At 39.0% G+C, this 12414-nt stretch overlaps 1 protein-coding gene across 1 annotated transcript; it reads left to right on the top strand.

Moving 5' to 3' along the window:
- The first annotated feature begins 3737 nt into the window (after positions 1-3737).
- LOC127095264 (uncharacterized) lies at positions 3738-7155 on the top strand. Its single transcript, XM_051033978.1, has 5 exons — positions 3738-4032; positions 4231-4502; positions 4635-4948; positions 5353-6061; positions 6973-7155. Exons 1-5 carry the CDS (start codon positions 3738-3740, stop codon positions 7153-7155), a joined length of 1773 nt encoding a protein of 590 aa, XP_050889935.1.
- Positions 7156-12414: the final 5259 nt, after the last annotated feature.

Genomic DNA, 12414 nt, shown 5'->3' with positions numbered 1-12414 from the left:
CCACCCTATTACCTACCCTTACAACGAATAACCAGACAGCCTTTAGACAACAAATGGATGCTAGTAACCATGATATGGTATAAGTTCTCGCCGAGAAATGAATACCATTTTTTCTCCCCTAATACAGAATGTAAATAGGACTAACAATGATAATGCCCAAACATACCAACAACTGTCCGCGCAGATGGGACACATAGCAGATTTCCTAGGCGCCCCTCAGTCCTCAGTTCGACGCAGACCAAACCAAGTTATAGTCTAGGAAGAAGAACCAACTATAAATCAGGTTCAACCACCTAGACAAGCGCCTGACGAAAGGGTCATGAAGGCAAGATTAGAACAACATCCAGTTCGACAGGAAGTCCCTGAAGAACAATCTAGGAGAGTAATGATGGTTAGTAGAGACCAGGATGCAGACGAAGTAATTCATAGGGTTAGGCGAGAAAACATGATGGAAAATGACTTAACTACTAGGATAGAGAGAATCATGGCCCAGAATGGTCTGAATACAGGACTTCGACGGCCAAATTATACCTCTCCTTTATCAGAATACGTCCTACAAACTGAATTACCGAGGGGTTGTAAAATCCCTAAGTTCACCAAATTCTCAGGGGACACTAGTGAATCCATTATAGAACACATAGCCAGATACATGACTGAGGCAGGGGATTTGGCGAACAGTGAGAACCTAAGAATGAAATATTTCTCCAGTTCTTTAACGAAGAATGCCTTCACGTAATTTACAACTTTTCCACCAAATTCCATAGATACTTGGCCTCATTTAGAGAGATTGTTTCATGAACAATTCTGCATGGGCCAAACTAAGATAAGTCTTAAGGAATTAGCCAGTATTAAAAGAAAATGCACTGAACCTATAGATGATTATCTGAATAGGTTCCGTTTGTTGAAATCTAGATGCTTTACAATAGTGCCTGAACATGAATTGGTCGAAATGGCCGCTGGAGAGTTAGACAATTCCATTAGGAAAAAGTTAGATACCTAGTATCTAAGAGATATGGCCCAATTAGCAGACAGGGTTCGACAGGTCGAACGTTTAAAAGCTGAAAAGGCCAGAGCGAATAAGAATTATAAGAAAGAAAAGGTTGCTTATGTCGAATTCGAAGATGGGTAGTTTGAAATCTCTAATGACCCTTATGGTCTCGAGGAATTCGAAGTAGATTTGGCTGAATTAAAAGAAGCACCTCCTTATGCTTGTAAATTACTTACACCTTCAAATGGCAAGAACCCTGTCGAAACTGAAAAGAATGATATATTTCCTAAAAAGACTTACACATTTGATGTTACCAAATGTGATGAAATCTTCGATTTATTAGTAAAAGATGGTCAAATGATAGTGCCTCCTAATACCAAAATTCCTCCGTTAGAACAACGGAAGAAAAGAGGCTTCTGTAAATATCATAATTTTTTAGGCCATAAAACCTCACAATGCTTTCTTTTCAGGGATCTTATTCAGAATGCAATTAAGGATGGCCGCCTCAAGTTCGGTGACAAGGGGGAAAACCAGATGAAGGTTGACGCTGACCCCCTTAACATTGCTGACACAAATTATGTTGAACCTATCGAAATCAACATGATTGACATGGTGGAAGTGGAGGCTGTGAAGGAAACAAGAACTGGAGGTTATGTGCTAGTTGGAAAGCAGGCTACTGATGGTCTAAATAATGATGTTCCCTTTGGAATTTTTGTCAAAGGTGAATAGGTTGCTAATGTCGAACCAAAGGCCACTAAAGGTCTTAATGGGAAGGCAACTGAGGGCCTAAGGAAGAAATTTGAGAAAATTTCAATCGCTGATGGCGCCAATCTAGGTGTCAACATGGTGGATCTTAACCACCCCCCCCCCAGAAATGGAGGAAGTGGAGAGGTTTCTGAAGCTAGAGCAAGAGGGTATGCAGTTTGGCTACCCCAAAGCTAATGAGAGCCTACGTGAATACCTTTGGAGGTGTCACAAAAGAAATTCTGACATGCTGTTGTGCCCAAGGTGTAGCATCATGATATGTCGAAGGGTGGCTAAGGACTATAAAAGATCGCAACGAACTAAGACTAAGAGAAATTGGAGAAAGGAAAGCCAACTACTGAAGGTGTATCCCAAGCCTGGAGAAATCCTTCTTGGTTTTATTGTGCATTGCTACAAGTACAAAACAGAATGCTTGATGTGTCCCAGATGTGGGGCAGTTTACAACAGGGAATTGGCTAAAGTGTTCGAGAGAATTCCATCTAACCAAGGTTGGAATGGACACGGAGGTAACCCGAATATGTACATATTCGACAAGATAGGAGTTCTTAGGAGGCAAGACAGCCCTCACCCAAGGGCGAAAAAAGTTATGTTTAAACTTCCGGCAGAAGTCCCTGAGGACAAATGGACTCAGGCGGGGTCGAAGAAGGGAAAGTGGAAAAGTTTTAAGGATGGAGGAAGAACCTCTTGGGCTTATAGAAAACAGTTCCAGGCATCTAAGAGAGAGGCTATCAGACTGGAGAACTACAAAGGAAAGAATCCCATGTCAAGGTCCCAGTGGAGAAGACATCAGAGGTCGAGGAAGGCTGAAAAAGAGATGACTTCAAGGGAGATTGGAGAATCCAGCAACGTCAAGGTTCCCCCAAATGTCACAAATTCGACCAAACCACCTGTAGTAAGAAAGTTGTTTCCAGATGAAAACAAAAATCAGAAAGTTCAGGAGGAACAAATAAGAGAGGAAGAAATGCTCACTGACGACTTTGAGTCCAACGGAGTGTCATATGTTAATATGAATTGCAATGTGGTCTCAGTTCTTCCATACGAATATAATCAGGAGACGGAGATTGAAGATAATGAGGAAGCGGATGTTGTGGAGATGGCGAAACATAAACCTGTGTGTTACTATGTTCTCAACAACGGCGTTGTCGAAGAGCAGAACGCTCTTTTTGAAAGGCCTCACCAAGGAATGCAGAACCATCTCAAGCCCCTATAAATTAGAGCTAAAGTTGAACATGTGGGGGTGAACAAAGTTCTGGTGGACGGAGGAGCAGCAGTCAATCTGATGCCTCAATTCATGTTGAAAAAGATAGGTATGTTCGACACCGATGTTAAACCTCACAATATGGTATTGTCGAACTATGAGGGTAAGATATGACATACTCTGGGTGTCATATAAGTATATCTGACTGTTGGATCAATCACAAGACCAACAATGTTCATGGTGATACCTGCGAAGGCGAATTATAACTTGCTTCTAGGAAGGGAATGGATCCATGGAATAGGAGCAGTTCCTTCGACCATGCATTAGAGGGTATCCATCTGGAGAGAAGATGGTGTAGTAGAAAATGTTAAAGCTGACCAAAGTTACTTCATGGCAGAAGTGAACCATGTAGATAAGAAGAACTTCGACAGGAACTTGGCTCATATAGGACCATGCCACCCAGCTGAAGACAGCTACTCCCCAAATAAAAATGCTTTGTATTTCTTGACTCTACATCCCAATGGATTTCAGTGGGATAGGGAAATTATGGGGGACCCAGAAGAAGGGGAATCATCTGAAGTACGACCAACAGGCTGGGAGGAAGATCTGGATTATGCCTGAGTCTTCTTTTTTCGAAAAGACTTCGGCCTACATGGCTGAGAACAAAAGAAAAGCGGCTCTCAAAGCCGAGATAACTAACATGGCTGACGAAGCCACATATGGTGAAATTTATAATGCAGGACCTGGGGAGTACTTTAAACCAAAACCCCTGACGAACAGGTGCCTATGGAATTAACAGACCAGAGGTTATATGCCATATATGACGAAGAGCCTCTGGGATTCGAAAAAGATCCAGTGACGTCGAGTGCGAAGATATTAGCGCAAGATCCTCTTGAAGAAATTGATCTTGGATATGGGAGTACAAAAAGAATCACCTACATCAGCATTAAAATGGACCCCAAGTTGAAAGTAAAAGTAATTGAACTGCTAAGAGAAAATAAAGATTGTTTTGCTTGGGACTATGACGAGATGCCTGGTTTGAAGAGGGAACTGGTCGAATTGAAGTTGCCTATCAAGGATGGCAAGAAGCCCATCAAGCAGACTCCAAGGAGATTCGCCCCAGAGATCCTCTCAAAGATCAAAAAAAAGGTCGAAAGGCTTCTTCGATGCAATTTCATTAGGACCACAAGGTATGTCGAATGAATTGCAAACATAGTTCTTGTTATCAAGAAAAATGACTCTTTAAGAGTATGTATAGATTTTCGTGATCTAAATGCAGCAACTCCTAAAGATGAGTATTCAATGCATGTGGCAGAGATGATGGTTGACTTAGCTACAGGCTATGAATATCTTAGCATGCTTGATGGATATTCTGGATATAACCAGATTTTCATTGCAGAAGAGGATGTTTCCAAAATAGCCTTTCGATGTCCAGGGGCAATAGGCACTTATGAGTGGATAGTTATGCCCTTTGGTTTAAAAAATGTTGGGGCAACATACCAACGAGCAATGAATTCTATATTCCATGATTATATAGAGACATTTATGCAGGTTTATATAGATGATATTATGATAAAATCTATATCAAACGAATATCATCTAACCCATCTCAGCCAATCATTCGAAAGAATGAGAAAACATGGTTTAAAGATGAATCCTTTTAAATGTTCATTCTTTGTACAGGCTAGAGATTTTCTGGGCTTTGTGGTCCATAAAAAGGGGATAGAAATCAATCAGAATAAGCCGAAGGCTATCATGGAGACCAAAGCACCATCAACTAAGAAAGAATTGCAATCATTATTAGGAAAGATAAATTTCCTGAGAAGATTCATCTTAAACCTAAGTGGTCAAACTCAAGCCTTCTCTCCCCTCATACGCCTGAAACAAGGGAATTTCGAATGGAATGATGAACATCAAAAGGCATTCGACAAGATAAAGCATTATCTGACGAATCCTCCTATCTTGTCACCACCATGTGGAAAAAAGCCTATGAGATTGTATATATCAGCTTCCGACACTACTATAGGTAGCATGTTGGCACAAGAGAATCAAGATGGCGTCGAAAGAGCCATTTATTATCTTAGTAGGGTTTTAAATGATGCAGAAACTAGATACACTTCAATAGAAAAGTTGTGTCTTTGTTTGCATTTCTCTTGTACTAAACTCAAGTATTATATAAAACCTATTGACTTATACGTCTCTTCACACTTTGATGTCATTAAGTATATGTTATCGAAGTCAATAACGCATAATCGAATTGGCAAATGGGCATTAGCCCTCATTGAATACTCTTTAGCCTTTATGCCTTTAAGAGCAATGAAGGGGAAAATAGTATCAGACTTTATTATAGACCATGCAGTGGTCAAAAGTCCTCAACTTCAAGTTGAGTTAAAACTTGGAGATTATTCTTCGACGGTTCCACTCATAAGGATGGAAGTGGAGTTGGGATCATGATAATTTCTCCTGATGGAATTCCAACAAAACTCAAATATAGAATTGAAGGTCCCCTTTGTTCTAACAACGAAGCAAAATATGAAGCCCTTATTGCAGGACTTGAGGCTTTGTTGGAATTGGGGGAAACTAGGGTCGAAACTAAAGGAGACTCAGAATTAGTAATTAACCAACTAACGAAAGAGTACAAATGTATAAAAGAAAATTTAATTATGTACTTCGTCATTGCAAATAGGTTGCTCAAAAAATTTGAATATATAGACATAAAACATGTCCCTAGAATAAAAAACCAAGAAGCTAATGACCTAGCACAAATAACTTCAGGGTATAGAATTTCAAAAGAGAAGCTAGAGGAACTTGTCGGAGTAAGAGGAAAAGCAATGGCTGTCAGATTGTCTCCGACGGATTTGGAAAGCACTCAGTTAGGATATGCTAACAAAGAAGAGTTTGAAGTACTGGCCATTGATACCTTAATGGATACATATTGGAGGAATCCAATTATTAATTATCTCAAGGACCCTTCAATAGATACAGAAATAAAAACCAAGTACAGGGCTTTATCTTATGTTTTGATGGGGAATGAATTATTCAAGAAAACCCCTGAAGGGATCCTGTTGAAATGTTTAGGAGAAAACGAGGCGTACTTAACGTTATCTAGTGTACGTAGTGGAGCCTGTGGAGCACACCAGGCAGGCCATAAGATGAAATGGTTACTTTTCAGATATGGAATGTATTGGCCCACCATGTTAAAAGATTGTATAGAGTTTGCTAAGGGTTGCCAAGAATGTCAAGTACATGCAGGAATTCAACATGCTCCTGCAAGTGAGCTTCATGCAATTATCAAGCCTTGGCCTTTCAGAGGTTGGCCATTAGATCTAATTGGGGAAATTCGACCTACTTCATCCAAAGGTCAAAGTTACATACTTGTTGGAATTGACTGTTTCACTAATTGGGTCGAAGCAGTACCTTTAGTAAATGTGGATCAAGAAATTGTCATCGAATTCATTCAAAGGCAAATATTATATAGATTTGGGATCCCAGAAAGTATAACAACAGATCAAGGATCAGTTTTTACTGGTCAAAAGATGCAAGAATTTGCAAAGGAAATGGGTTTGAAATTATTAACATCCACACCCTATTATGCTCAAGCCAATGGGCAAGTCGAAGCAACCAATAAAGTAACAATTGGTTTAATCAAAAGCATGTAGGGAAGAAGCCAATAAATTGGCACAAAACTTTAGATCAAGCACTTTGGGCTTGTCGAACCTCCCCTAACGAAGCTACTAACACTACACATTTCCAACCTACATTTGGACATGATGCAATATTGCCTGTCAAAATCTACTTGAAATCAGTAAGAATCCAAAGACAAGGAGAAATTTCATCTGACCTATATTGGGAAATGATGATGAATGAACTGGTTGATTTGGACGAAGAAAGGTTGCATGCATTAGAAGTGTTAAGAATATAAAAGGAGAGGGTAGCAAGAGCATACAATAAGAAGGTCAAAGGTAAAACTTTCATTATGAATGATTTAGTTTGGAAAGTTATATTACCTATGGATTGAAAGAATAAAACATTAGGGAAATGGTCCCCACATTGGGAAGGACCTTTTCGAATTTTAAAAGCATTTTCAAATAATGCATACGAAATAGAAGAACTAGCAGAAGATCGAAGAATCCTAAAAGTAAATGGGAAATACTTAAAGAAGTATAAACCATTTGTGCATGAAGTTAAAATCATAACAACGTAGTAAGCAAAGAACTATCATAGCCAAAATGGTGAATATATTTAAAACTTCAAATTTTGCCAAGATGGCTTTGTCTTAATCAAATTACAAACAAACAAAGGTCGAATAGAACGAACACAGGTGAAAATCAGAAAGGGATAGTGGCCTTCATCCGGTCATATTTTATCTTCGCCAAGCCTATCTTATACTGAACAATAGCTTGAACCCCTCTGAGGCGTGCAATATCTTCATTCATAGCAGTAGCCTTTTCGACGTGATCTACGCTCTGCTTTGCCAGATTATCAGCTTCAGTATTATCCAAGCCTTGGATAGCAACCTGCTTCGCCTTAGCATCAGAAATCTTCTTTTGCAATTCTGCAATGTGAGATTCCCAGAGTCGTATCGAAGCAGTATAGGTGTCGAATTCTGATTGGGTTGATTTTCTGGAAGCGGCTAACTCCTCAGAGGCTTTTGAAGTTCGAAGGGCGTTATCAAACTCAGTGGCTTGAGCTTGTTCAGTTGATTGAAGCTTTTCTTTGGCATCCACCTCCCTACGGTATTCAGCACAAACTTGGTCAATGAGGTTCTGGATGTCGATAAGGGCTTCACCTATATCAGTGGGGCAAGCAATGATGTTGATCTTACTTATCAGCTTCTTTATGCCAAATCTTGCTCCCACATCCTTCTTCAATTCTTCAAAGAGATCTACATCAAAAACAGCCTTCTTCACCTGCTTAAGGAGTTCGCCATGTGATGTTTCGTTTGCACTGGCACCAGAGTGGGTCAAAGCTCCAGAAATGTTATTTTATGAATAAGATTCTCTTTGAGACATCATCAATCTTACATACTTGGGGGGATCATTTTGTTTCAAAGCATTTTTCTCCTCCTCGTTAAGTGATATATGCGAAGTCTGGATTATGGATGATCAAACGGTAGTTGGATTTGGGATTGGTTTGACAATAGCATCACCAGTTCCAGTCTGATTTCCTTCAGGATCAGCTTCTCCCTTACTCATGTCTTCATCTTGCTGAAAGTACCCCTCAATCTCATCAGAATCCTGATCATCTTCGTCAGCGTAATCTGAAGGGAACGTAACTCTTGGAGGAGAGTTACTGGGAGTATCCTCAGAATCTTCTTTCTCTTCTCAATCCTTCTCTTCAGCTTGCTTCGAAGCTTTTTTACCATCTTCACCAGGAGAAGAGGTTTCTTGTTTGTTCTGGACATTATCTGCTTCGAGATTTTGTGCTCCAATCGAAGATCCTTTGCTTTGAACAGCACCGCTGATTGTCAGAGGAGGAGATGGATTCATACCGCTCGAAGGATCACTCTGATTGCCAATAGAGATGAGGGGAGTGGTAGGTTTTTCCTGAAAACAAAGTGTTAGATTAAAAAAGAAGTTTATCGAAAGATAAAAGACTCAGGATAGAAGTTCACCTGTTGAGCCTCAGGGTCGGAAGCATTGCTCCCAATGTGTTGCAGCACTGCGCCACTAGAGGGCTGGGATTGAGTTTCCTTTGAAGGAGGAGGGATAATCTTGATTTTGACACCTTGTTGTTTGGTTGTTTGGTAAGGGGCAACTGTTGCCTTATTCTTTTTCTGTTTCTTCTTAAGTGGAGTTGGAGGAGTTTCTTATTCATCTTCTTCGACAAGAATTACACTTTCAGTTTGGGTTTTTCTTTTCTTTGGCGTTAAAGGAGGCTTGCCACTACCCTGAAAGAAGGAAAAATATAAACAGTTAGAAAAATACAAAAGAGACAAAGAAGTTATTTGATGTAATACCTTTGAACTCTTCTTTGTTTTTTCTGAAGCAGCATCCTTGGCAGAAGGGGCTCCCTGGCTCGAAGAGGTAGTTAGCTTAGAAGCAGTATTCGAACTAGCTTTTGCCACAGGCTTCTCTTTCTTCACCGCCTTCCTTTCAACAGCTAAAGAAAAATGTGAGTTAGTCAAAACATGCAATGTTTAAAAGATTAGCAAAAGACGAAAGGGAGTTGTAAAACCAAGAAATCCAAACATTCCACACCTTCACATGTCAGAGAGGTAATTCTCACTACATCCAAATCAAAGTGAAGAAAGCCTTTGAAACTGTCTAAGGTATGTTTGGTTGCAACTACTCTTTTAGCAGGTTTTTGTTGGTCATTTTTCAGTTCATTAAAAATGTTCCCACATGTGAATCAATTTGGGTAAGGGGGAAAAATGACAAAGCAAAGTCTGCACTGGGTAAATTTGGAAATTTGGGTGCTTCGCACTCAAAGGCCAAATCATATTTAAATTCAGGTTTTACAGCTTTGGGAAATTTCTTTTTGGCAATTTGTTTTTCAAATTTCTCTTTTAAAATTGGTGTTGCGTAACAGACGGTTTGAACAAGTTCCATTGGGTTATAGACAGTTTCAAAGTACTTTTGGAATGCTTGGATTTCTTCAGAATGAGTAAGCTTACCCTTGTAAACATTTCCCTACAAAGATGAAAAGACTTTCGTTAGACGTTCTTTGATTTCAGCAGTAGTAAACATGTTCTTGGAATAGAAATCTGTCCACCAAGTGGCGAACCCATTGGTAGAATGGAATGATGGTTGGTATACTATTAAGTGAAATTCAGCAAAGTTTGCATGGAATTCCTGATGCGTTACAATGTCTCGAGCGCTTCAATCAGTCCCTACACAGCATATCTCACGCTTTCGATTGAATAAAGAGACAGGAATAAGTTGACACAACCCAAATTGTCGAGAGACAAAATTAGGTTGGTAAGCCAACAAGCAAACATGGCTCTTTACTGGCAAGATCCTTGAAACAAGCAGCCTTGGGAAAAGAAATGCATGCCATATATCTTCAATCTCTGTATTGGCGTCCTTGACAGCGTCTTCAAGCGAAGCAGTGAACCAAGAAGGACCATCGAAGAAGAGAAATTGTGACGCTTCGAGAACATCAGGGTATATTTGGTAAGGGAAGTTTGCAGATTATCAACATCATCAACTAGAGTCAACTGAAGGAGTCTGGTGCCTTCAATGCTTCCATTTACTATCTCTGGGGCATTTTCATCAATTTTTCCATGTGTTGGCAAAGAGGGTTCGAATGTGGCATTGAGCCACAATTGAAGAAGCCAATAAGGCCCAGATAGTAATAAGTTTGTACCAGCTTTATACTCCTTTAACTTGGCACTAGAAGACTCTAAACTTTCATACAAACTAGCCAATAGAAGTTCACTTAAACACACATTTCAACCAGTGTGCAATTGATTAGCAAGTGTTAGAAATCTCCTTGCAACTTGCAGAGATTTATAACAGAAGAAAAACTTGGATAACCACAGACCCAAGAACGTTATATGTTCTATGTCGGAAACTTCTTCCCAATTGGCATGATATAAATTAATATAAGTACTGAACGAAGCATTCTTGACGTTAAAGTCAATTAAGTTTTTGTAGTCTTGATAGGGGTCGGAGGTTTCTCCTGTCAGAGGGAGTCAGGAAACAACAGCTACGTCGAAGAGCGTGGGAGTTATCATTCCACATGGAAGATGAAAGGTGTTATACGTATTATCCCAAAAATACAGGTTGGATAGTAATAAAGGTTGGCAGTAGCTAAACCCTAGTTTCGACATCTGAATCAGGTCGAAAATGCCCAATTCTTTCCTAAATGGAGCTTTCTTTTTCTCAACTTTCGTCAACCAAGCTAAATAAGATTTTTCTAAAGTTAGACAAGAACGAAAGGGTCTGAAACTATCAGTAATATAGTCTAGTTGAAAAGCCTCTCTTTGGACTGAATCTTCAGCATTTCTAGAAGAAGCAGTTTTGTTTGCTATGGGTTTTGTAGTGTTATAACAAGGAAAAAACTTTACACATTTCTCTAAATGTCCTTCAGGAACTAATGGGCCTAAAAACCCTAAAGTATTTCCAGAAAGTAAGGAGGGAATCATTACCTGGGAAGCATATATTGCTTTCTGTTCTTTGATGAGTTTTGGAGGAGTAATGTACTCCCGATTCCCAACAGTTATGATTTTGCTTGTTGGAATGTTTTGAGAAGCAGAACTCTTCGAAGATCCAGCACCTTTAATGTTCTTTGATTTCTTTTTCTGTTTATCAAAATACATTGTTATGGGTTTTTTGCGGTTTTGAAAGATTAGGGTTTTGAAGAAGAAGAAACGTTTCAGAGAAGTTTGGAGATGAACTCAGGTTGAAGATGAATATTTTTTGTAAAAAGGGGAAAAGGAAGTGACAATGGGCTTTTATAGTGTTAACCTACGAATTGGTTGGTTACACCTTGCAAAGGTAGTGGGCCACGTGGTGGCTTTTCTGTGAAGAAGGTGCAGGGATTACTGTTCATTCTTCTTGGAAGTTGAAATTCATGATGATAATAACTGCACGCACGTCTTAATGAGACGTTTTGAAAAAGTAAGTCATGATTAACTGACAGTTATAGACTTTTAAGCCTATGAAAGGTCTCTGGTTGAAATCTGGTGATTACAAGAAATGTCCATTTCTACATTGATTCAAAATAGACATTTATTAGGGGCAATTTGTTAGCTGGAGATTTCGACCATTAGGTTGAAGTTCTTTGAAAATATTACGTTTTGGAGAATAATATAAAAATGGATTTGTCGAAGCTATTCATTAAATCCTTTTCTTGGGAGAAAGGACCTTTTTGTCGAAGCTTAAGACTTAGAAAATTTTAGGATCTCCACAATTTCTCTTCGACATAGGCGTTTGGCAGATTCGAAGCTTCGAGCAGGAAGGATTTGAAATTCAAACGAAGTAGTTTCGTCAGGCAAACGCGTGGAAGCATCTGAGACACACAACGTTTGAAAATGTCGAACGTGGCAATCATCTGTGTAGAGACCGTTAGGGTCGAATTGTTATAAATAGGAGTCGTAGTTTTTAGATTTAGTGTGTTCAAACTGATATACAAAATTCACTAAAAATACTCAAAGTACCAGAGCGAGAGAAACGAGTCTTTGTTGAAAATGTATGTATGAAGAATACCATGATTACATTTCATGTTATTTTTCTTATGCAAGTTACTTAAATTAAACCATTTACTATCTTTTCTTCTGTCGAATTGCCTTTATCTTCAAAGTTTTTTCGTCATTGCTTTTACCTTTGCATTTACATTTCGCCAGACCTTTATTTCCAACATCTTTTCAAACTTAAAACCTTTTACTTCAAATTATTTATCTTTACTTTTGTCAATTACCTTTGTGATCTTAAAAAAGACCTTTTTACAGAATTACTGCCATTTATCCTTTGTCTTTAAAGTCATAAATTTCGTTTAGAATTTATTGTCGAAACACCTT

The sequence above is a fragment of the Lathyrus oleraceus genome, chromosome 6 (genome assembly GCF_024323335.1).
Source record: "Lathyrus oleraceus cultivar Zhongwan6 chromosome 6, CAAS_Psat_ZW6_1.0, whole genome shotgun sequence".
NCBI lineage: Eukaryota > Viridiplantae > Streptophyta > Magnoliopsida > Fabales > Fabaceae > Lathyrus > Lathyrus oleraceus.
The sequence above is the reverse complement of the archived record's forward strand: the minus strand, read 5'-3'. Positions and strand labels throughout refer to the sequence as shown.

Excerpts from the sequence above, each read along its gene's own strand:
- LOC127095264 (XM_051033978.1), top strand. The coding sequence starts at position 3,738 with ATGGAATTAACAGACCAGAGGTTATATGCCATATATGACGAAGAGCCT. Across the intron at positions 4,033-4,230 it reads GAAGTTGCCTATCAAGGATG|CAACTCCTAAAGATGAGTAT; the intron begins GCAAGAAGCCCA and ends ATCTAAATGCAG. Across the intron at positions 6,062-6,972 it reads CGTACTTAACGTTATCTAGT|AATAAAACATTAGGGAAATG; the intron begins GTACGTAGTGGA and ends ATGGATTGAAAG.